The 24,032-nt window shown below is 34.9% G+C and overlaps 1 protein-coding gene across 1 annotated transcript in view; it reads left to right on the forward strand.

The window, feature by feature from the left end:
* alien (COP9 signalosome complex subunit 2 alien) overlaps nucleotides 1-24,032 on the forward strand; it is a 395,054-nt gene that overhangs the window by 359,195 nt on the left and 11,827 nt on the right. The window contains exons 11-12 of the mRNA XM_090406656.1: nucleotides 93-175; nucleotides 11,542-11,600. Coding sequence (XP_090262782.1) covers nucleotides 93-175; nucleotides 11,542-11,600 — 142 coding nt within the window. The remainder of the gene's footprint in view (nucleotides 1-92; nucleotides 176-11,541; nucleotides 11,601-24,032) is intronic.

Below are 24,032 nucleotides of genomic sequence, written 5' to 3' on the forward strand. Positions count from 1 at the left end.
TTTACTGAGGTTATAATGTATTATCAAATGGATAAGATTACAAACCTTAAATATGTTAAATAATTTATGTACATTTTTATTCCCATTTACAGACCTGCTTAGGAATATCAGGACACAAGTTTTGATCAAGTTAATAAAGCCTTACACCCGTATCCACATACCGTTTATTTCAAAGGTTAGTTTACATGTTCTTGAATCTGTGTATTTTGCATTTTTAACATTTGTAAATGTTTTATAATGAAATGATTAGATTTTAAAGTATGAAATATTCATTTATACAAAATGCCATTTTATTATAATTGTGAAAAAAGCAGCCCGTTTTTTTATTCATACTGAAATTTAAGATGACATGATTGTGCTAATTCAGAGGTGCCATAAAAACTGTTTTACTCATTTTTAAATACCCATCACATCACACGTATACAATATTTTGCAGTTTTCTTTCAAAAATTATAGTTAACTCACTAATTAATATAGTTCAGGTATATCAGTTTTACCTTACTTTTACTGTGTACTATGTATGCTGCAGATAGTATTGTCAATATTTTCTCTGCAGTATGTACTTAGAGAAGTAATTATCCTACTAACAAATCCTTAATTCAGTGTTGCCTAACCATTTTGAGTTTCACATCTTTTCTTAAACTTAGAGTGGAACATATCTGCTGTTTTGTTCTGGTGAAAATATCTTAAAGTATGTTTATGCAGATGAGTATGACATAAATTATCTTTTGAATAGTTCAGGTTGTCTCAAGTAACACCATTGTTTTAATTCTAATGTCCACATTCATTTTAGTTCTGTTTACTATATTGAGCTATCTAACAGTTGCTCTTTCTTGAATGACTTTGATTCTTGATGTTTCAGAATATTTTTATATATTAAGGATTTTTTCATATATGAAAATCTATATGGACAAAATACAGGAAGTTTTTATTTAAAGTTTTTTATAGAAATAAAACTGATTTATATGGGAGCATATTTTGTTCAGATGTTATAACATCCCCCCTCTCTTCTTTTTTTCCCCCTTTCTTGTAGTCAGCATGTTAGAAATCTCAAAATTTTTCACTCGAACTCATAACTTTTAGAACAATGAGCTATCACCATCATCACTGTTTACTGTCAGAAAGAAATGAGAAAGAGAGCGAGAATTGGTTATTATAATGAATTTTAAATATTTTCAGTGGTTCTTATCAAAGGAAGGATGTTGTTGCATCTAATATTTATTTGTTATTCTTTTATTTGTTATTTGTTACTGACTGTTCATTTGTGGACACATTTCTACATGAAATCCTCTGCTATCAAAAATGTAATATCCTTTAAATGTTAGATACCTACTTAACTTTTCTGTGACATAGAACAGTGACAGAACCATCTTCAATTTCATTTTCTAGATTATGTAATCCAGCTCCTTCCTATATCCCCCCTCCCTCTCTGATGTAGGAAGCTGAGTATATATCTTCTACACGGCATAATAATAATTAGTATTACCCTGACCTCTTGTGAGCAACTTTCTCTCTCTCTTTTTCATTCACGCACTGCATGGACTATTGGACCCTTTCCATTTATTCCTTGGTCTGACATGCTACAAAGAAAAATGAAATTTTCCACTTCTTAGTTAGCCACCCTAAAATGAGTAACAAATAGGGGAGAGAGGAATAAATAAAACAAAATATTGCTTTATAATTCCTTATAGATATTATACATTCTAATAATAGTAAGGCTGTTTTCAATGGTGGCCATGCCTAAATTATCATCATCAACCCTCTCTTAGGTAGCATAAGTCCATTTAAGGCATCTATTAATAGCATCAACTTCACAAATTACAGAAATTCATGTACATGTAACAGTATGCATGATGCTACTTTCAAATGTGTTCAAGGTTGTTTTATGTTCATGAGGGAACAGTTGAGCCCTTAGGGGGATAAATCAACCTCGCAGTCCAAGACTGACTATCTTAGTGCTGGAAATGCATATCAAATAAGTAGGTAAACCATATTGACTTACCATCACTATGTCAAAACAATATATACATAACAGGTTCACAATGATGTATAGTTTGACTTGTATATATTCACACCCTTCTACTTCATATTCTAACATCCTTTTTTTTTTTAAAATGTACTTTTTAATGTTTTTTTATTTTATTTTTTATGTGTACATACACAAATACTTATGGTTAGCTTAATTACTGAGATACAATAGAAATGAGTTAAGGAGGAGCACAGTGATTGCAAATGATTCAATGCTCAGGCTATGTAGAAAAAATTGGTATGACAGTTTTTGAATATGTGGAGTGAGTTTGATGGCAGAAAACATTTGTATAAGAGGGATGGTGTGCACTTGAATGGATTTGGCATCAGGTGCCTAGAGAAATTATTCATTGGAATAATGCAGAGTCAGGGGAACTCGATCATGTTGGGAGGAATCCTGATGATGTATATGTAAGTGTAGCTAAGATTTGTATATGTAATAGTGATAAGAATATCAATGAACATGGTTATGAATCTGATAAATGGAAAGACTACAATTTGGGTTTGGGTATCTTGAGTGTGTATGTGTGGGAAAGGAAAACAAAAAGTTGCCCAGCTAGGCCAAGTAGACTATATAAGAAAAAATGAGGAGGTAACTAGTCTTGTCTATACACAAATGCCAGGAGAGTTAGAAACAAAGTAGTTGAGATTTTGTTGCTTTGGTGAATGTGTTGTGGCCTAAAATTGTTGGCATTAGTGATATCTTACTCTCAGAGTAAGAATGTCATACTGGAATCATGTGCAGAAAATAGTATTTTTTAGGAATAACAGAGGAGATAGGAGGGTACTTCTAATGATATCAGATGACTCAAGTCCATTTAAGATAGAAACACAAGAAAGCAATTAGCGTAATAATATCCTTTGTAGCACTGAGTTTGAGGCTATATGGTGTGAAGTGGAAGTTAACAGGATGATATACATGGTGGAATGTTGCTTCAGACCTCGAGGTTCATTTGCTTGGGATGCATCTCTAAATTACTTGGATGAGTGTTAAATGACTGATTGTTATGGGTAACTTAAATTATCTGAATATATACTGGGAAGCAGAGAAAATGACAGCTTTCTCAAGCAACATGTGAAAGAAGCAACTTGAGGACAAAGAGTGTTTGATTTGTCATAGCGCTCAGAAGGTGACTTATTTAAGGATGTGACCATTTTGGTGACAGTAATCATATCATACTGATATGGGAAGTTTTGGGTACAAGAAAGAAGTTATTTTGACATTCACTCACTCTCATACACACATACAGGACCAGTGCATAGTATTTTTCTTGCATGTGCGATTAATGTTCGGCACCTTTCCAAAAAAAGTTTTTTTTTTAATAAAGTGTGAATAAAACGAACAGGAAATGAAAAACAAATGAAACCGCTTTACAGTATAATGTTACCTATGGATTAGTCCTGCTTATACAAATTTTTTCAAGTTATATAAATTTTCAAAATAATATAAAATAGAATATAAAATTAAGAGATTTATTCAAATATTCTTTACATTAATTTTGCTAAAAGGGACTCGTCTGGCTTTCATTTTAGCGAAATCCTGTCGCAGTAAATCAATGTTGATAGACTGAGCAATATTATTTTCTATTGAAATTAGTGCCAAACCATTTAGTTTTTCTTGACCCATGCTTGATTGCAGGTAGTGCTTTATTAATTGTAATTTAGAAAATGTTCTCTCTCCCTTAGCAACTTATATTTTCGTAAATTTTAATCAAAAATTACAGTGATATAATCGGGTCCAGGATACAATTTCAGAATTTATTTGTTCGTTTCTGGGAAGATCTGAAGTGGCCCGAATGGAAGACGACGTACATTCATAATTATATGTACCATTCGTTGTTTATTTAAACTCTTATCTCATATTTTTTGACATCTTTTAGGTGCCTTTTCTTCTGCAGCGCCTGTGTATATTTCACATTTTGCACACACCACCAGCCGGGCCTGCATGCGCGTGCACACACACATGGTATCAGTGGAGTCGTTAAGTGTCAAAGCTGGATAACTGGGAGAAGACTCCTGTCTTGCCTTTTAAGGAATTCAGACCTGATGTTCAATCCTTCAAATCTTGTAGTTTGTGGTGTATGCATTTAGTAGGTGTATATACCTGAATACTTAACAAACAAGGTTGGGCTGGCAATTTAGGATTTAGCCAACAAAATATTCTTATTGGTTTAAACTAAAATCCAAAAGGATGGTACAGCATGATATAATAATTTCATGCTAGCTGAGGTGTCGCCCTGTTAAACAAGTTCCCCCTTTGATTTGGTCAGGGAACTAGGGCAAACTGCAGGAAATCAGCTACTGGAGCAAATCCGAACTCAACATCACAGAGCTGAAGATTGGCACATTCAACTTAAGAAGTGTCATTGGAAAAGAAATGGAAGTAGCAGAAGAATTGAAGAAATATCAGATTGACATGATAGACATTACTGAAACGGAGAAGACAAAAGCAGGTGCAATTTAGCTGAGCGACAAATATAAGATGTTATGTTCAGGCAGTGAAAATAAGGAGTAGCAGCTATAGTATTCAACACTAAATATAACGATAATCCTCTTGAATGGCAGGGAGTATCATGTAGAATGATCTGTATAAATATCAGAATGGTGAAACTGGACAATGAATTATTTAATGCATATGGTCCCAAAGAAGGTTCTATTAAGGAAGAAGTTGAGGAATTTTTCAAGGCATTAGAGAAGGCAACTGACAATAAAACAGGAAAAGTTGGTCATCATTGGAAATCTAAACAGCAGTAGGAAACTATTACCAGACATTTAGAAATGTTTTAGGAATATTGAAACAAAAGCACCGAGCTAATAATAATGGTGAGTGCCTGCTGGATTTCTGTTTAGGACATGGACTAGTTATTAGTTATAGCTAACTCCATGTTCCAACATAAAAATGTTAACAAATTGACAGGGAGAGAAGATACAAGGGGGGTGGAGAGTATTATTGAATATATTATTGTTTATTGTGATATCTTCATGCTAGTTCAGTACACAAGATTATACAAAGGATTTGAAATTGGAAGTGATCACCATTTAGTGTTGAACAGGATAAAATTGATTGTTATATTAAAAAGAAAAATATATAAGAAAGTTTTGAAACAAACAAAAGTTGAGCAACTTTCAGATGTTAACCACAGACTTAAATAGACAAATATTATTGAAGAAAAAAAAATGAAAGAATTTGATAACCAGAACTAAACTTTGGGAGAGTCAGTGGCACCTTGAAGAACATGTTGATTGACTCAGCCAAAGAGACATATGGTCAAGTTGTCTGCAAGGCTAGAAAAATCCAAACCATAGTGGATTCACAAAGTAAAAAAAAAAAAAAAAAGCAATTAAGGAAAAGAAGAACATGTATTAGAAGTTTCTGGAAATTAAGCCAGCTTGTATTCTTAAAGAATACATAGAAAGATGTGAGAAATTGAAGCTGTGTGTAAAATAGAAAATAAATATCTGGAAGGTGGTAAATTATTCTAGAGGCTATTGAAAAAGCTTAGAAATGGATAGAAGTACCATAAAGGTGACATGAAAACAGAAGATAAAGGTATTTTTTAGATTTCAAGTCAAAAGCCTAAAATGTGGAGAGGCAGCTGGAATAGATAATATTTGACTCAAAATGCTCAAATATGGAGATATAAAAGATTCACAGTGGCTACTCTGCATAATTCAGAAGGCCTGGTCATATGGTCAATTTCTGAATGATTAAGCACAGATCTCCTAATACTCATCTCTAAAAAGGGAAATAAAACTAAATATGAGAATTTTAGAGGAATTTCTCTGCTGACTGGTTCTGGTAGATTGATGCAAGTATACTTGAGAAAAAAGTTAAGCACACCCTCTGTCCAAAAAGAAACCAATCTTTTCGAAAATAGAAGAAACTAGTGTCGCCACCTGTTGTATCTTTTGTTGTCGAAAGTGGCACTCTTCTTTAGTGTTGTGTCAGCTGTTTATGACATTTGTTTCATTAGAAGCCAAGTTATAGCGCCAAGGGTGACAGTGTGTTTTGACGAACGGTTGGAAAATGAGTTTCAGAGAGCTGAAATACTTTTGTGTTAAACTTGGTAAACGTTTTACTGAAACACATCAAATGCTTCAAAAAAGCATACAGTGATGAATGCTTATCCCGTACTCAAGTTTACGAGTGGGTTAAGCGATTTCAAAGTGGTCGTGAGACGCTTGAGGATGACAAAAAGCCGGGAAGTCCAAAAACTGGACTGAGCGAAGTTAACATCAAAAAAGTGAAGATTTCATCAAAGAAAATTTCCTTGATTTCATCAAAGAAAACCCGAAATTGTCCGTGAGATTGATTGAATATGAATTGGGGATTCCAACATCAACTGTGCACAACATTTTGACTGAGATTTTGGGCCTTCGTAAATTGAATTCGTGATTTGTTCCCCACAAGCCGACCGATGACCAAAAAATGTATCGAATTGAACACTGCAAGGACCTCGTTAAAACCACTAGTAAGGACTCAAACTTGTTTGAAACGATCGTTACTGGTGATGAAACGTGGTGTTTTGAGTATAAGCCCGAAACAAAGTGCTGAGTGGAGACCACCAGATGAGGGGTATCCGAAAAAAAGTCGCTTGGAGAAGTTAAAAGTAAAGACAGTGCTGATTTGTTTCTACGATTCCAAGGGCATTACCAAAAAGAATTCGTTCCGCTTGGCCAAATGGTCAATGTTAAGTTTTATCTTGAAGTTTTGAAGCGATAATTCGTGATGCAGGCAGCTGGCCACTTTTGCACGATAATGCACCATCTCATCGTTCGAACATTGTGAGACAGTTTGTGAGCAAAAACCAAGTTTGTGTGTTGGATCACACGACACATTCATCTGATTTAACACCCTGTGACTTCTTTCTCTTCCCCCGACTTCATTTGCTGATGAAAGGAAAGCGATACGACACCATTGAAAACGTTCTAGTGGCAGTAACCATGACCCTCAACAGTACCCCAAAAACCGATATAAAAAACTAATTTAACGAATAATTGACCGTGCCAAACGCTGTATTAAAGCTCAGGGAAAGTATATTGATTGAAATAAATTATTTGAATAATTATAATTGGCCTGTATTTTATTTTCTGTCAAAAGTTCGGTTTCTTTTTGGACAGAGGGTGTAAGTTGTGGAAGGGAAGCTCTGAGAAGAACAAGTTAGGTACAGGTCAAATAGAGATTGTCCTGATCAGATTTTCACTCTTAAGACAAACAGTTGAGGATATAACAGGAATATAACTAAAATCTGTATTTAAGTTTCGTGGATCTGTAAAAGCCATATAAAAAGGTGCCAAGAGAAAAGTTGTTCAAAATGCTATAGTTATATAGTGTAAATGGGACATTATATTGGATGGTACATAGTCTATATTTGAGTTGTAATTCAAAAGTTAGAATTGATGAGGTACAGGAAGATGGTTTTCTGTTAAATCAGATGTGAAATGTTGCATATTAACTCTGTTGTTATTCATGATTTATATGTATCGCATTATAAAGGAAAGTGGCATTAAACCTGATATCAAAATTGCGAAATCTTAGCTATTTCTTCTGTTGATGATATTATACTTCTAAATAAATCCAGTTGAAGTCTGCAGGATTCCCTGACTAAATTGAATATCAGCTGTAATAAATTTTTTATGAAAATAGCAGAAACATCAAAATTATCAACTGCATCCTAGAGTATAATAGATTTAGTTTAATCCTTTATCCCAGTGAGAGCAAACAAAGTTTGCGCCTGAAAATATCTTCAGGACTAAATATAGTGTTGTACTATCTTATCCAGTAAGTAGTGCAACACCAAGGCAACTCGTGGCAAAGGTGGAGCAAGCTACCAGGCACTTCTAACCCAGTATCTCCCATAATGCAAAACACATTTCCTATGTGGATATGTATACTGTTATGCATTAAAGGGATTGGCCATCTACCCAGACTAGTTTCGACCTTTATTGAGGTCTCTTCAGTGGGAGCCAGGCCCAGAGCTGGAGATACCAGGCAGAAGCAGTAGCAAGTCATCTGTGCCTAAGGATTAAACTAAATCTATTATAGTCTAAACTAGTGATAAATAAATTTTCTGCATCCTAGAGAACCAAAGAACAAGTAAACATTTCAGTAATTTAAGCATACTTTTTAATGAAGATGCAAATTAAATATTGGAAATACAGAAAAACCTCGCTTAATGTGATTAATTAATCCATCAATTAATGCATGCTAAGCAAAATTAAGCAAATGCAATAAACAATAAGAATAATTAATTCATCCATCAGTTAGCATAAATCTGAAAAAAAATATTACTGTATAAGCTATTCTGGAGGAAAATCATCAGAAGTTAATTGTTTTAAATTTTTATTTAATGTCTAAACATTTGATTGAGCTACTTTTTTTGCAAAAAAAAAAAAAAAATTAAAAATTAAGTAAAGATGTTTGAATACTTCTCGACTTTTTTCATTTTGTCATGCAATTTCTGATAGCTGGCGATAGCTTTATTAAGATTTCAGCAGACTTTGAAGCTTCATTCCATATCTGGATCAGCATCAAAAATTTCTTGAGACATTTCAATTGCTTAACCAAGCATATGGATAGGACTGTATGAGCCAAACATAATGCTATGAGTGGTTTAAGCATTAGTGGATGAGTCAGTCAAAGAACAAGGTGATGTTGGTTGTGTTTTTTTGATTGGAAAGGCATTGTCCATTATGAATTTATATCATGTGGTCAGATGGCAAACAAAGAACTGTACCAGGAAGTTTTAGCACATTTGAGAGATGCCGTGGTAAGAAAGAGACCTGAATTGTGGGAAAACCAAACTTGGATGTTGCACCACGACAGTGCACCAGCTTATGCATCGCTCCTCATCCGCAGTTATATGACAAAATATCAGACAGACATTGTGCCCCATCCACCCTATTCTCCAGACTTAGCCCAACAGACTTTTTCCTGTTTCCCAAACTTAAAACCACTTTGAAAGGGCATTGTTTCCAAACCATAGAAGAGATTCAGAAAAATGCGATAAGAGAACTGCACACAATCACAAAAAGTGCATTCCAGGAAGCATTCCAACAATGGCAGAAACATTGGAAATGGTGTATTGCCAGTATAGGAGACTACTTTGAAGAGGACAATGCTTAAAATGTTGTAAAATGAGCAATCAAGTCTTTATAGCAAAAGTTCGGTCTTTTTTTGAACACACCTTGTATATATGGTTTCATTATTAGGATACATAATGACTATTGCTGTTTCTAATATGTGGAAGCATCCCCGTGTGTGCACCTTATTTCCTACCTTTGTCCAGTGTCCATTTTGTGTCCTTACTGCTCTTATTGGTCTATGTGGTATTGTTTTTATCTATAAATAACTTCTGTGCCCTTTGAGCAAAATCTCTGGTGAGGAAAAGTAAGGAAATTAAGCATGAAAAGAAGAATGTAAATAAAGAACAAGTGAAGAAAAGGCTTAGGAAATCTCATTCTTGGAATTTCTTTCAAAGTTGGAATTTGAATCAGTTTGATAGAGGTGAATGTAGCATTGACATTCGAAGGGCCATGGGACTGATTGATTCAACAGTGCTAATGCTAATACATTTGCATGAGCACTCAATCATCCACGAATCTCAGAGTGATCAGAGTAATGAAATCTCGATGCCATGCAATTGAGAAAATGGAAACATTGCTGGCTATATGGATTAAGCATCAGAACTGGCAGAACATTCCTTTTTCTGGAACCAATCATATTAGAGAAGGTGGAAGATTTGTACAAAGGTCTGATGAAAGATGAAAAGCAACTAACATCTTTTACTGGAAGTTGTGGGTGGTGTAATCTGTATACGATTCACTATTCATTCCACAGTCTCGACATGACTGGCAAGGCTGCAGCTTCTGATTGCAGTGCCACTGCAGAATTTCATGAATTTCTCTTCAAAGCAAAGTTAGAAAAAGGAGGTTACATACCGAGAAGTTACAAGCAGAAGTTGAAAACTGCAAGTCAGGTTATCATTGAGAGATTATTGAAAAATGAGTCTTTAGTCTCCTATTAGCCTTTAACTTCAGCTTGCCAGCTAAATATGTGATTAAGATGTAGTACAATATGTCAATCGTGAAATTAAAGAACTACTTTTACTCTTATGTCTCAATATGTATGAAACTTACATGCATTTTTGATTAAATTAATCATGAACAATTGGAATCTCTCTCTCTCTCTCATATAAGAATGCAACCATTATTATCATCCTACGTTATAAGGCTCCCATTTTACAGGTTTTCGATATGTGTGGTGATTCTCGAGAATGCCACCCCTTGTGTATAACAAGAGTTACTGCTATATAAAGAATTAGCAAAGCTGCTATAGTAAGAAGTCACCTGAATAAATTTATATGGAATAAGAGAAAAATTAATCAAATCACTAAACCAGCTATATTTGAATCATGTTCAGGCCAATTTTACCTTATGGATCTGAGATCTGGGTTAGAAATAAAGCCTTATTAAAGACTGGAGGCTACAAATATGAAACCTGTGAGAAAGTTTAGTGGAGTGAACAGATTTCATCAATGACAGTATTATTGTATTAAAAATGAAGGTATTAGGAGGAAACTTGGCATTGTTAACATTCAGGAATGTGTTAGCATGGTCACTTAAACAAAATGGGAGAAGAAAGGTTAGCAGAGCAAGTATATTTTGCCAGTATGGCGGAAAAAGACCCAGAGTAAGACCAAGGTCTAGATCGATTGATAGTGTAAAATGTGCCCCTTAGAACACAGAAATATAAAATCTGATAATATTGGAATCTTAACAAATAACTGATTAATTTGTAAAATTGTTGATCTGATGTAACTTTTTCATGTAGCACTATCGTAATATTATCCTGTACCATCCCCTGATGGTACATATCAGGAATTTGATGATGATGATAAAAATATTGTTTGCCAGTTATAATAACTAATTCATCTAAGGCATTCTACAAATTAGCTATTTAGGAATAGTCTGTGTAATTGTAGATGATGTGAAATTATTAAGTGGAACAGTAATTTTTAATTAAAATTAAAACAAAAATGCTATGTTCTTTGGGCATAACATTCTACATAGATGTTGTTTTTCACATACACATTTGATTCTCACTACAACAAACACCACTATACATACATTTTGTATGGGTTGGGTTTGTACAGATAAAAATAGAAAAATTGAACATATATATATACAGTAAAACTATATGCTAAAAATCACAAATTTCAAATTGAAAAGCCTCAACCAAAGCACCATTGATAGAATGTTGTGGTACAAGAAGTTCTTTATCGTAAACTATTCACTCTACCTACATGGGGAGGAATAACAAAAGAAAAAAATCTGTTTGAAATTTAATCAAATATAGAAAACCAGTTTACCAAAGATTTGAATTAGTAATTCATCTTAATGAACTGTAAAATAATATTTATATATTGTCTTTAATTTTGTAACATTAAGTTCAGTTATTTAATCTCAGTTATTGTTTCGTGGAATCACTAATCTGATTTTAAATTTATTTAGGAATTGAATATTGATGTCAGTGAAGTAGAGAATTTGCTAGTGTCTTGTATTCTTGACAAGTAAGACTATTGTTCCTTCTCATATTTTTAGTTCAACAAAATATTTGTTTTTGGTTATAACTGCCTGTTCTTGCAAATGGATATGATCAATTAAACATGCTTTTCAGAAATCATAACTATGAAGGTTTTATGACAAACCTAATTAATAATAATAAATGGATTCATATCATTCGGTGCGTAAATTGAATTCCCAATATCTTGTTTATAATTAACCTTCAAGAAAAGAAAATGTAAAAATTCATATAATGCAGAACATGAGCCATTGGCAGTCAGATATGAAGTGGTTCATGTCATACATTATACAACTTTCATCTGTCAGCTGTCTCTACTTTTCACATTGCTTGCTGTCAGTTATTGGAAATAGTTGAAAATGTTATAGACTCTGATTATCAATTTCCACACATGCAAAATTATGCCCATAAAGTTCCTTATGTTTAATCTCGCTTGATTTTTTGAGGTGAAGTGTGTAAAATTTTTTTTCTAAATAACACATTTTAATTATAGACCAATCCATGGAGTGGTTGGTGGATGGCGATGTACATTTAGACAAGACTTCTTTTCTCTCTCTCTCTATTTACATATTGTGTGTAGCTTATAATTTTTCTATGTTTGTTATGAATTTTTCTTTCACCAGAAAATATTACTGGCTTTTAAATCATTGAAAAGCAAATTTCACAAGAGATGAGGGAAGGCATAATATTTGTTTTGCTTGAGAACATAAGCAATTATCCTGTTCCATTAAGGGAATGATTCAACTTCTTTGACTTGTGTGCTTAATGGTGTTTGTTAGTACTCATAATGTCCATATTATTAATTTAATTTTTAAAAGATAAATTGAAATGGATCTTTGATAAGAGATAAAAGAAAATTTAAGAAAAAAACTTGAAGAAATATTACTTTTATCTTTTGTATATTTAGGCCTTTCTTTTCATTTTTGTACCCTTCAGCTTTAAAATTCCAACATTAGTAATATGTAAAGTATTTATCCCATGTCAGAGAATGCCAAATTAAGAATGTGCTGTTTTTGGATTGGCACAGTTGAATCTGGCTTCTCTTCTCCAGACCCACTGATCATTTTGAAAGATATGCAGGGATATTTGCTTTTACAATTATCCATCTACCCACTAGTATATCAAATCTCAATCTTGCCAACACTATTGATCCAAATATACTATACATCAATTTTCCTCTTGTGTCTGAAACCATAACTTCAGTCAAGATGTGGTACAGTACATAGTACCCTCTACATCCTTTAAGGATAAGTACCAGGAATTTGATTGTGATGAAACATCTAGAATACTTTATCATCATTCTTTGTCAATTTTGGCATCTCAGGATTCCTTCTGCAGTACTCTTTCCTTCATTTCCAAGCTAGTCTCCAAAGCATTTTACCACTTTCATGATATTTATCTTCCACCTTCTTATCTCAGTCTTTCCAAGACTCTTGTTTAGCTACTTTTATACATAGCTTACCTCTCTTACATTATTATTTGTATTATCTCAGGACACCTGCTGACTTAAGTGTTAGAAACTTTCAAGAGGCAGTCAAATTTTTGTGACTGCCTCTTGATTTTTTGCTGAATCAGTCAGTGGTTGGTATTGCAGTTTATCACTCTCACTTGTTTCTTTTCTTTTTTCCCCCATGGAATACTGTTTTACAGTCACCTCTGAAAGCTGCTCGATTTTGATTGCTTTTAAAACATATTTTAGTTTTCAGTATGAAGTTCATTTTTATCCTGTTCCAAATCATTTCCTATTTCTACTACCTCCTATACATGCTTGTTCTGCACCAACAGGAAGATATCATTATCACCAATGTAGCAAAATTTTTCTTACACTATACACAAAGGAGAATAATATGATATAAAAAAATCTTTAGAGGAAATAATATTTTTTAGATATGAAAGCTTATTGAGAACAATAGTTCGTATGAATTCTAAACCTCAATATGGATTCCCAGCTCCACAGGCCACAAAGATTGTACCTAACCTTGAAAATATTAATCACTGAAGCATTCATCACCCATCCTGATAACAGTTCCACTAATTTTTCACTGACCATGAAGAATTTCACTTTCTTACTTGCATGATGTGGTCAGTTTCTACAGATTACCCCTTATTCTCCTACCACCTGTTACAGTAAGTGGTGTTTTCCTTTTGTCTATCTTATAGGCTTTCCTCGCCCACTTTTATGTATCCATCATATAAAATCTTGTCCTCCAATCAGAAAGCTAAAGCTCTCCAGAGTACATTTCCTTGATCACTTCTTGTATTGAATATTCTATAGCCCCTCTGTCTTTTGCACTCGCCTCTCCACTCTTTTTCAAATGTTTTCTTATCACCTAGATATTGGAAAGACTAGATTTATGTATAGAAATGTAGATGTGTGCCCTGATTAGTGCATTACACAGGTTTTCACCACTTACCTTTATTTGTGTGTTCTCGTGATGACAACACTTTGATGGATAACTTGACAAGTTTTTTTACTGTTTCCCCTGAACTTCAGCTTTCTATTTTCCAGTACTCCCAGATACCTTGCCTTGTCTTTTTCTCCTCCTGGAGTGAAGTCCCTTCAATGTAATACATGTACTGATTGATAATAACCAGGTTTTTAACTTTTATGCAATTGTTTATTTATACTAGATGTATTTCCTCTACATGTTTTGCTGTCTATATGACTAACAGTATCATCCAGAGGTTACTTAACATAAATAAAAAAGAGGATGTACACCCCTTGAGGGTACATGGCAGGAATTTGATGATGATGATAAAAAATTAAATCAATAGAGCAGTTATCTATAGTTGGGAAAAAAAAAAACTGGAATGATAGTCTAATCATGAGTATCATTAAGCATGTTATGTGGTGTAAACTCTGTATGTGATTACTCGCATAGGACAGGTCTTTAATTTTACACATGCAAATAATCTCCAGATGTCATGATGGATCATTCCTCAATTTCTATTTAGTGTGCCTTTTGAGTGGATGATCTCATCAACCTATTGAAGTAATTCTCTTCTAAGTAGGGCATGGAAGATGCTTCCCAATTTATTTACCATGTAATGTTCTTTGAGGATGTGTGCTATGAGTCTACTTTTTCTTCCTGTTTGTTTTCAACATTGCCTATTTTTTTGTTGTGGATTTTGAAGTCTGACCTACATGTATCTTCCCACAAGAGCACGGAATCTTGTATACAAGATTCTATTCTCTAGTTTATAAACATTCCATTTTATAAAAGTTTGTTTATAAAATGGAACTTTGTCTTTAGGGGAGTGTAGAAATCTTGGTAAGGTGTTGACTGGTTTGAATGGCATTCTGATGTTGATCGCCTTTAATATTTTGGCTGTTTTTCTTGATGCATTGACAACACATGGAACAGTTACCATGCCTTTGTAATTAATTTCTGTGTTATCACTTGGTGTTCGTCATAAAATAGAAGATTCTTTAGTACTTTTTTAAGTATCCATTTGGAAGGAACTGATGTTTCCTTCCATCATTTTTTAGTATATTTAAAGCTCTATATTTCAAGGTTTTGATTATGCCTTTTTTTTTGAGGATGATGGAATGAGCTTGGCTGTAGGTACCTATCTGTGTGAGTTTCTTTCCTATTGACTTCTAGTGATGTTTTTGTTGACAAGGATGTCTAGGAATGTGGTAATTTTTCATTCTTTTCTACTTTAACGTGAATTTTATTTTTGGACGTCAATTATTCAGAAAATATAGAAAATAGAACAGGCAACCTTAAAACCATATGTATGGTGGCACTATGTGGATGAAATCTTTATTATCTGGAAACACACCATAAAGACCTAGAAGATTTTCTATATTTTTTTAATAATCGACATCCAAAAATAAAATTCACTTTAGAAGTAGATAAGAGTGAAACATTTCCATTCAACATCCTTGTCAATAAAAATATCACTGGAAGATTATCATTAGAATTCTATAGGAAAGCAACCCACACAGGCAGGTATCTTACAACCAAGCTTATTCCATCACTCTCAATAGAAATCAGGCATAATCAAAACCTCAAAAATTAGAGCTTTAAATGTACTAAAAAATGATGGCATCAAACAAAAACAAGCAAGAACTTCAAATCCTGTTTCATCAGTTCCTCCAAGATGGATACTAAAAAAAAAAAGGTACTAGAGAAACATATTTTCTGAAAAAAACACCTGTGATAATCTTCTTCTTCTTCTTCTTCTGCAGCTTCTCCCACTTAAGTGGGGTCACTGTTTCTTATGAGTCTCCTCCACACCTTCCTGTCTCGGGCTGTCACCACATCCAAGTTCTTCATCTTCAAGTCCTCTTCTACCAGCTCCCTCCATCTCTTCTTTGGCCACCCACGCTTCCGCCTTCCTTGCACATCCATCTGCATGACCCTTCTTCCCACATATTCGTCCTCCCTCCTCATCACATGACCAAACCATCTCAACCTTGCCTCCTGTATTTTCGCTCCTAAGTTCGTAACTTTCACTGTTCCCCTGACATAGTCATTTCTCAGATGATCCTTTCTGGTCACACCGCACATCCACCTAAGCATTCTCATCTCTGCTACTTCCATCCTGCTAATGTTATTTTTCCTCAGGGCCACAGTTTCTATAGCATATGTCATAGCTGGCCTCACTACTGTCCTATAAATGTTGCCTTTCAGATTGATCGGCACCCTCTTATCACATAACACTCCAGCCATCTCCCTCCAGTTCCTCCAACCTGCTTGTATCCTGCATCCCACTTCCTTCTCACCTCCTCCATCTTCTTCCACTGTCGAATCTAAGTATCTAAAGTCTCTCACCTTCCTGATGACATTTCCTTCCAGCTCCAGGTCTGTCTCCTGGCCACCGCCCACTGCGCAACACATATACTCTGTCTTACTTCTGCTCAGTCTCATACCTCTCTCTTCCAGTACTTTTCTCCATCTTTCCAGTTTAGTTTCCGCTTCTTCTCTTGAATCTACACAGAGCAAGATGTCATCTGCATACAACATTGTCCAAGGTGCATCTTCTCTCACCTCCTCTGTTACCACCTCCATCACAATATTAAACAGAAACGGACTTAATGCTGACCCTTGATGCAAGCCAACTGTTACTTGAAAACTTTCTGTCTGTCCCAAACAGGTCCGAACACTTGTCTTCACATTTCTGTACATTTCCTGCACCAACCTGACATATTTCTCCGGCACCTTCTTCTCCCTCAGACACCTCCAGACTTCTTGCCTTGGCACTCTATCGTATGCTTTCTCCAGATCAATAAATACCAGATGTAGCTCCCTTTGTTTCTCTCGATATTTTTCCATCATCTGTCGTAACCCAAAGATACCATCTGTTGTTGATCTACCAGGCATGAAGCCAAATTGTTCCTTTGCAATCTCCACCTCCTCCCTCAATCTACCATCAAGAACCCTTTCTAGGATCTTCATTGTGTGGGACATCAACTTTATTCCTCTGTAATTTTTACAGTCTTGTGCATCCCCTTTACCCTTGTAGATGGGAACAAGAGTACTCTCCCTCCATTCCTCGGGTATATTTTCCTGTTGGCAAACTTTCATGAACGGGTCCCACAGCAGGTCAATTCCCTCTTCCCCCAGTGCCTTCCATTCCTCCACTGGAATTCTGTCGGGGCCCACCGCTTTTCCATTCTTCATCCTCTTCATGGCCTCCGTCACTTCCATTCTACTGATGTTCTGCACCATCCCCTCAGAAGGCTGCCCATCTCCTCTGTGAGTCCTTGCATTTTCCTCATTCAGAAGTCCCTCAAAGTATATTTTCCATCTGTTTCTTATGTCCACATCCCTCCATAATACTCTTCCTTCAGCATCTTTGATCTGCCTCACATGTAAGATGTCCTTAGCTGCTTTATTTCTACATTTCGCTAGTTGGTAAATTTTTCTCTGTCCTTCCTTTGTTTCTAATTGATCATACAGATCTTGATATGCCATGGTCTTCGCCTGTGCCACAACTCTCTTGGCTTCTTGCTTTCTCTGTTTGTACACCTCTCTGTTCTCTTCCACTTTTGACTCATCCCACTTCTGCTTTGTCTTCCTCTTAGCTGTCACTGCCACTTGTACATCATTATTCCACCACCAACCCTCCTTCTGCTCTCTAATCTTTCCAGATGTCTCACCAAGCACCTTGATTGCACAGCTCAGGATTACTTTTGAATTATGTTTCCACCAATCTTGTACACTTTCCAGTCCATCCGAAATCCTCTCTAACACTCTCTCCCTAAAACGATTCCTCACACTCTCTTCTTTTAAGCGAAACCACTTAATTGTCTTCATCCTATGGCAACCAGAAGTTCTTATCTTCGATCTTAATTTAAAGTCTGTGCTAAACCTGTGATAATATAGACTGTAAACCTGTGATAATATAGAAATTAATTACAAAGGCACAATATCTGTTCCATGTATTGGTAATGTATCAAGAAAAATAATCCAAATATTAAAGGCAGTCAACATCAGAATGGCATTCAAACCATTCAATACCTTATAAAGCTTTTTTCGCTTCTCTAAAGACAAAGTTCCATTTCATAAGCATGCAGGTATATACAAGATTCCATGCACTTGAGGGAAGATATATGTAGGTCAGACTGGGAGAAGTTTCGAAATCCACAACAAAGAATATGTAGGTGACATTGAAAACAAATGGGAAGGAAAAAAGCTGACTCATAGCACATATCCTCCATGCCCTACTTAGAAGAGAATTACTTCGATAGGTTGTTCAATGAATCCTAGTCCTCTGAGGTCATTCATTCAAAAGGCACACTAAATAGAAATTAAAGAATGATCCTTTATGACATCTGGAAATCATTGATTAACATGTGTAAAATTAAAGACCTATCCTATGCCAGCAATCACATACAGAGTTGACACAACAATGGAGAGACTGCATGTAACATGCCTAATGATACTTGTGATTAGACTATCATTCCAGTCTTTTCAAATATAGATATAAACTGCTGTTGGAAAACTTTTTAATTTTTTGCTGTTTTTTATTTATGTTAAGTAACCTCTCGATGATGCTGTTATTCATCTAGACAGTGAAACCTGAAGAGGAAATATATTTAGTTTAAATAAGCAATTGCATATGAGTTAAAAACCTGGTTATTTTCTTGCAAATCTACTCATATTGAATCCCAAAAATTTAATACTTGTATTATTCTATCTTCTATGGCTAAAGTGCATGATTTACTGCCATCCCTATTTATTATCCCATACCTAAAGCACTAACTTATTCATATCCTCTTGTAACATCACCAGATGAATTATATTATCGATACATAGATTGAAAACACCAGGCCTATAATATACCTTGCAGTACCTCGATTGTCACCTTACTCTTACTGTACTTTTCACCCTCATACAACTTGCTGGCCAATCATCTATTCCTGTAATCAGATATGATCAGTCCATATAACAGAGCATTTTCTGTGTGTCATAAGTTGGTATTGCTAATTTTTCAGCATTTCTTTTCAAATGTTAACTGGTGTATGCAATGTATATTATAACTGTGTATATAGCTTTAAAAATTTATTGTGATTCCACAAAACATAATACGATTGGATTTGTTTTTGTAAAAATGCCTCTTGTAACAACACTACATCAAAGCCTCCTGAAATATCTCTTTCCAGTTTATCATTATCAACATGCAACTGAATGTCTTCTCAAACCTTGAATTATATCATTGATGGGTAGATGGCATAATCCTGTGGTATCCTACTTTTATTTTTACTTGTCTCTTTTAAGCAATTGCATTGCTATACACAGCTTGTTGTCTCCTATCTGCTAAACTTCCTTTCCTGCTCAATTTCAGCAGTAGTTTGTCGAGTACTCGTCGCAAAATTGAGAAAAAGTTACCATATATATATCTCCTCCATCCAGTATGCTTGCCACCCCTTATAAAATGCAATCAATCCCAGTTTGTATTCTATGATTAACCAGCCTAATATGATTTGGACTTTTCCCTTATGTAGTGGCATGTCTTTCCTCCTTTTTCCACTCCTCTGGGACTGTTTCTTCTGTCACACTTGTTGAACAACAAAATCAAGGACACTCTCAGCTTCTCTGCACATTCCCTTATCCATGGTTATATCCCATCTACTCCCACAGCCTTAATTACATCAAGCATATCTAAAATTTCAAACACTTCACTTTCTTGAACTGATGTGTATTGTTTTCTTTCTCATTACACTACTTCCACCTCCCAACTTGAAATACACTGACAAAATACTCTTTGAACATTTCCACTATTAAAATATCAGCAGATGTGACTCATATGCCATCTCTGGCAGTTAGTCTTCTATCTTCACCTTTTCTTCTACTGGCCACATAACCATAGAATTCTATAGGATTTTGTTTTGATGCATCAGCCTGTCTCCTTTCATAAATGAAAATTCCTCTTCCCTGACTGCTCTCATTACATTCTTGGCTTGTGCCTTATATGTCCCTGGGGCAGGAAGCACCTTGTTCTTTTTATCTGATTCATAGCATCTTTCTCTGTAATTGCATAATTCCATGATTCATCATTCCATCCCTACTGTTTATGCTCCTTACTGTAGGAATACAATCTGATTCTGCTGCAAACAATTTTTTAATATATATATCCCAAATCCACCCATGAGAAATCACAAACTTATATAACAGAACAGTTCCATTTGTGGAGAAGTGTTTTTTTAACTCAACCCAAAAAGTTAAAACTGTAATCCGTTATTCTATGGGTAGGCTAAGGATTTTTTCTATTTCTTGCTAATTACGTAGTTCAGAAACCCTGCTCTAGCAACCAAACATGGAACTTTCTCATTCCACTTCAGGTCTCCAATAAGCCAGGCAATGGTCCTTTGGCAGATGTTGAAGTTCATTTCACAACTCTACTTGTGTTCTTACATGATTACAGGAAAACAGGGGAATGTTTGGTAGTAGCCAATTCCGTTGAACAATGCCCATAAAGAGATGCATAAAAAAAAGATATAATACAGAACCAGAGCATCTATCAGAAAACATTTGAAGGGAGATTGCCAGAGTGGGATCATCTGTAAAGAAGATTGACCTCTTCTGGATACAGTCAAGCATTCTGGAGGTATTGAATGTACTACCCAAAATGTGAGAACAGTATTCTAAGTTCAGGCCAGTTTAATTTGTTATTTATAAAGTTTTAATAATATAAGGTGTTTTTCAGGCAGTACATAACATTTTAAAGAAAATGAAGTTTTTTCCGAAGCTAATGCCAGAATATTATCAAAAGTAAGGAGACTGATGTAAGATCTTTCCTCCAAGAAATAAGACAGGGTTGTTTTATCATCACCAAATTACTGAAATCACGTGTCTTAAGCTCTCAAAATCCAGATGCATAACAGTTCTAATGATGGTCTCTTAATCTTCCCTGCCAGAGTCAGGCCATAGCCACTGGCTGCCATTCACTCCATGTAGAATTTTCATACATAGTTCTTGAATGATTTGTTGACCGATAGATCCAAGAGTTGTGAGACCACCAGGAATAATGGTCACATTGGTCTTCACATTTGAAAGTTGTTTTACTAATTCAGGTTCTAAGGGTCCCCAAAAACTGTCCCACATGAGGAGAGCCAGGTGTCAAAATAAGCCCCTGTCTGTTTGTCCCAAACTGTTCTAATCGAATCTTGAATCATGGTGTCTATCCACCTTTTTTGCTAACTCTTATGTGAATTCCAAGGAGAAATTTCCCCTTCAACATTGTTTTTCTTTTGAATATTACGTAAGGAGGCAACTTTCTTCCATCTGCAATAATTGAGAGAGTGATTGTGCATTGCAATTTTTCACTTCCAGTTGTGCGCATTATCACACTTTTTTCATCATTTCGTTTTCTGTTGTCATTGTTGTTTGGTGCAGCATGTTGAAATTGAGGGGTGTTTGATTGCCATTGACTGTTTGTGATAACATATAGTTATTGCTCTTCCTAAGTTGAATTATGTTGCAATGAAAATCCATCACTTTATCTTCAAAATCTTATGGCCGACGATTGCCAAATTGAAATGCTGATTCTCTTCAACCGAATTCCAAATTATCTGAAACTTCCATAACATTCACTATTTATTTCTTAAAGTTTTAAACTTTTTTGTGTGTGAGGTATATACGAAACTTTTTAATTTCTTTTTTCGTAAAGTAAAATCAGGGGTACGAGATATATGCGAGGGCAAGTTATATTAGAGTAAATACAGTATATTAAAAGTCTTATTAATTAAAAAGTTATTTTACATAATTCATTTAATTTCAGTATAACATGTATAATATTTTGCCCTATGTTGTATATCTCAACACAAGAGTGTATAGTTGTTGTGCATAAAATCAGCCACTATGTTTCAACCATTGGCTAAACATGGGACTGATATGAGACTAAAACTTTCCCACTGTTCAAAGGCTTAGCACCTATCAAGCAAGACCTCCCAGGATTTATCATCATCATCAAATTCCTGCCATGTATCTCAAGGGGTGTACAGGATATGATAGTACTACATGAGAAATTTACATCATTACTAACTTCCTATCTACAATTTTCCTCCAAATTAGCCTGTTACTTGTCAAGACTCCAACATTATCAAATCTTATATTTCTATCGTCTAAGGCACTTTGTACCTTATCAATCCACCTATATCTTGGTCTTCCTCTGGGTCTTTTTCCTGCCAACCTGACAGAGAACACTTGTTTTGCTAATCTTTCCTCTCCCATTCTGTTTAAGTGACCATACCACCTGAGATTAGCTCTGCTAATGCATTACTGGACGCTGGCAATGTCAAGTTCTTTCCTATTATCCTCATTTTTAATATGATATTGCCATTGATGCCATCTGTTTACGCCTCTAATCTTTCTCAGGACTCTCATATCTGCAGTCTCTAGTCTTTGGTCAAGTGTTTTACTTCTGACCCAGCTCTCAGATCCATAAGTTAAAATTGGATTGAACAACGTTTTGTATACAACTAATTTAGTGTTTTGACTAATTCTCTCTTATTCCATAAAAATTTATTCAGTTGACTTCCTACCATACCAGCTTTGTTGATTCTGTTATATATTTCCATATTTAATTTCCATCTTCACTAAAAATCGTGCCTAAGTAGCTGAAATGTTTTGCTTGTTCCACAGGTTCTCCGTTCACAATGCAGTTGACATTTTCAACGATTCTGTCTGTTTTCATCGTCTTTGTCTTTTTATTACTGACCTTCATACCATATCTATTACAACAGTTATTCAATTTAGACAGGGAATCTTGCAGACTTGTAGTGGATTTATTTAGAAGTATAACATCGTCCACATAAAGTAAAGAGCTCACATTAACATCTCCAATTTTTATATTAGGTTTAATACCACTTTCCTTCATAACATGATCCATATAGATAATGAATAACAGAGGGGATAATGTACATCCTTGTCTCACACCAGATTTAACATTAAACCATGTTCCTGTACTTCCTTCAATTCTAACTGCTGACTTACAACTCAAATAAAGACTAAGTATTGCTTAATATAATGCCCCATTGACACCATAGCTTCTCTCTTGACACCCTGTCATATGCCTTTTCCAGATCGACAAAACTTAAATACAGATCTTTGTTATATTCCCATGCTTTCTCGACTATTTGTCATAAAGTTAAGATCTGATCCTGACAGCCTCTATTTGGCCTGAATCCAGCTTGTTCTTCACCAAGCTTTTCTTCCACAATTCTTCTCAACCATTTCTCAAGTATACTTGCATAAATTTTGCCAGGAACACTCAATAGGGAAATACCTCTGTAATTCTCACATTCAGTTTTATTTCCCTTTTTATATATGGGTACTATGAGAGCTCTACTCCAATCATCGGGAATTCGTCCCTCTGTCCAGGACTTTTGAACTATGCAGTGCAGCCACTGTAAGACTTTTATACCACCATACTTCTTTTTTAAATAACGAAACCTGTGGTGAGTTCATAACTAAAAGAAACACAGGTATTAACCACAGTGAAAATTATTTAATTGTCTACTATGACTTTTGTTTAGCCAGTTTTACACAATGTTTACAATTAAATAATTTTCACTGTGGTTAATATGTGTGTTTCTTTTAGTCACCATACTTCAGTTTCTGGTCAAATATTATCTACTCCTGCTGCCTTTCCACATTTCAAGCCTTTGATAGCTTTTTCTACTTCAAGTATGGATATTTGTTCCTGACTGTGGTAAAACACACTGTTGATTGTTTTTTACCACTGTGCTATCACTGCTTATTTCATTTAGCAATTTTTCGAAGTAATTACTCCATACTTCAAGGATATCTTTTTCTCCCGTTTTCATGTCACCTTTATCATCTCTAAGTCCTTTTACGGCACTCTTTCCTCTATTTCTACATCCAGAATATTTTGCCACGTTCTTGATATTTATTTTTTATGTTCTTGCCAAAATCCTACCATGACTTTTGTGTTTAGCCAGTTTTAC

Source organism: Typopeltis vanoorti, chromosome 16 (genome assembly GCF_054136105.1).
Source record: "Typopeltis vanoorti isolate ZY-2024b chromosome 16, IOZ_Tvanoo_1.0, whole genome shotgun sequence".
NCBI classification, from domain to species: domain Eukaryota; kingdom Metazoa; phylum Arthropoda; class Arachnida; order Uropygi; family Thelyphonidae; genus Typopeltis; species Typopeltis vanoorti.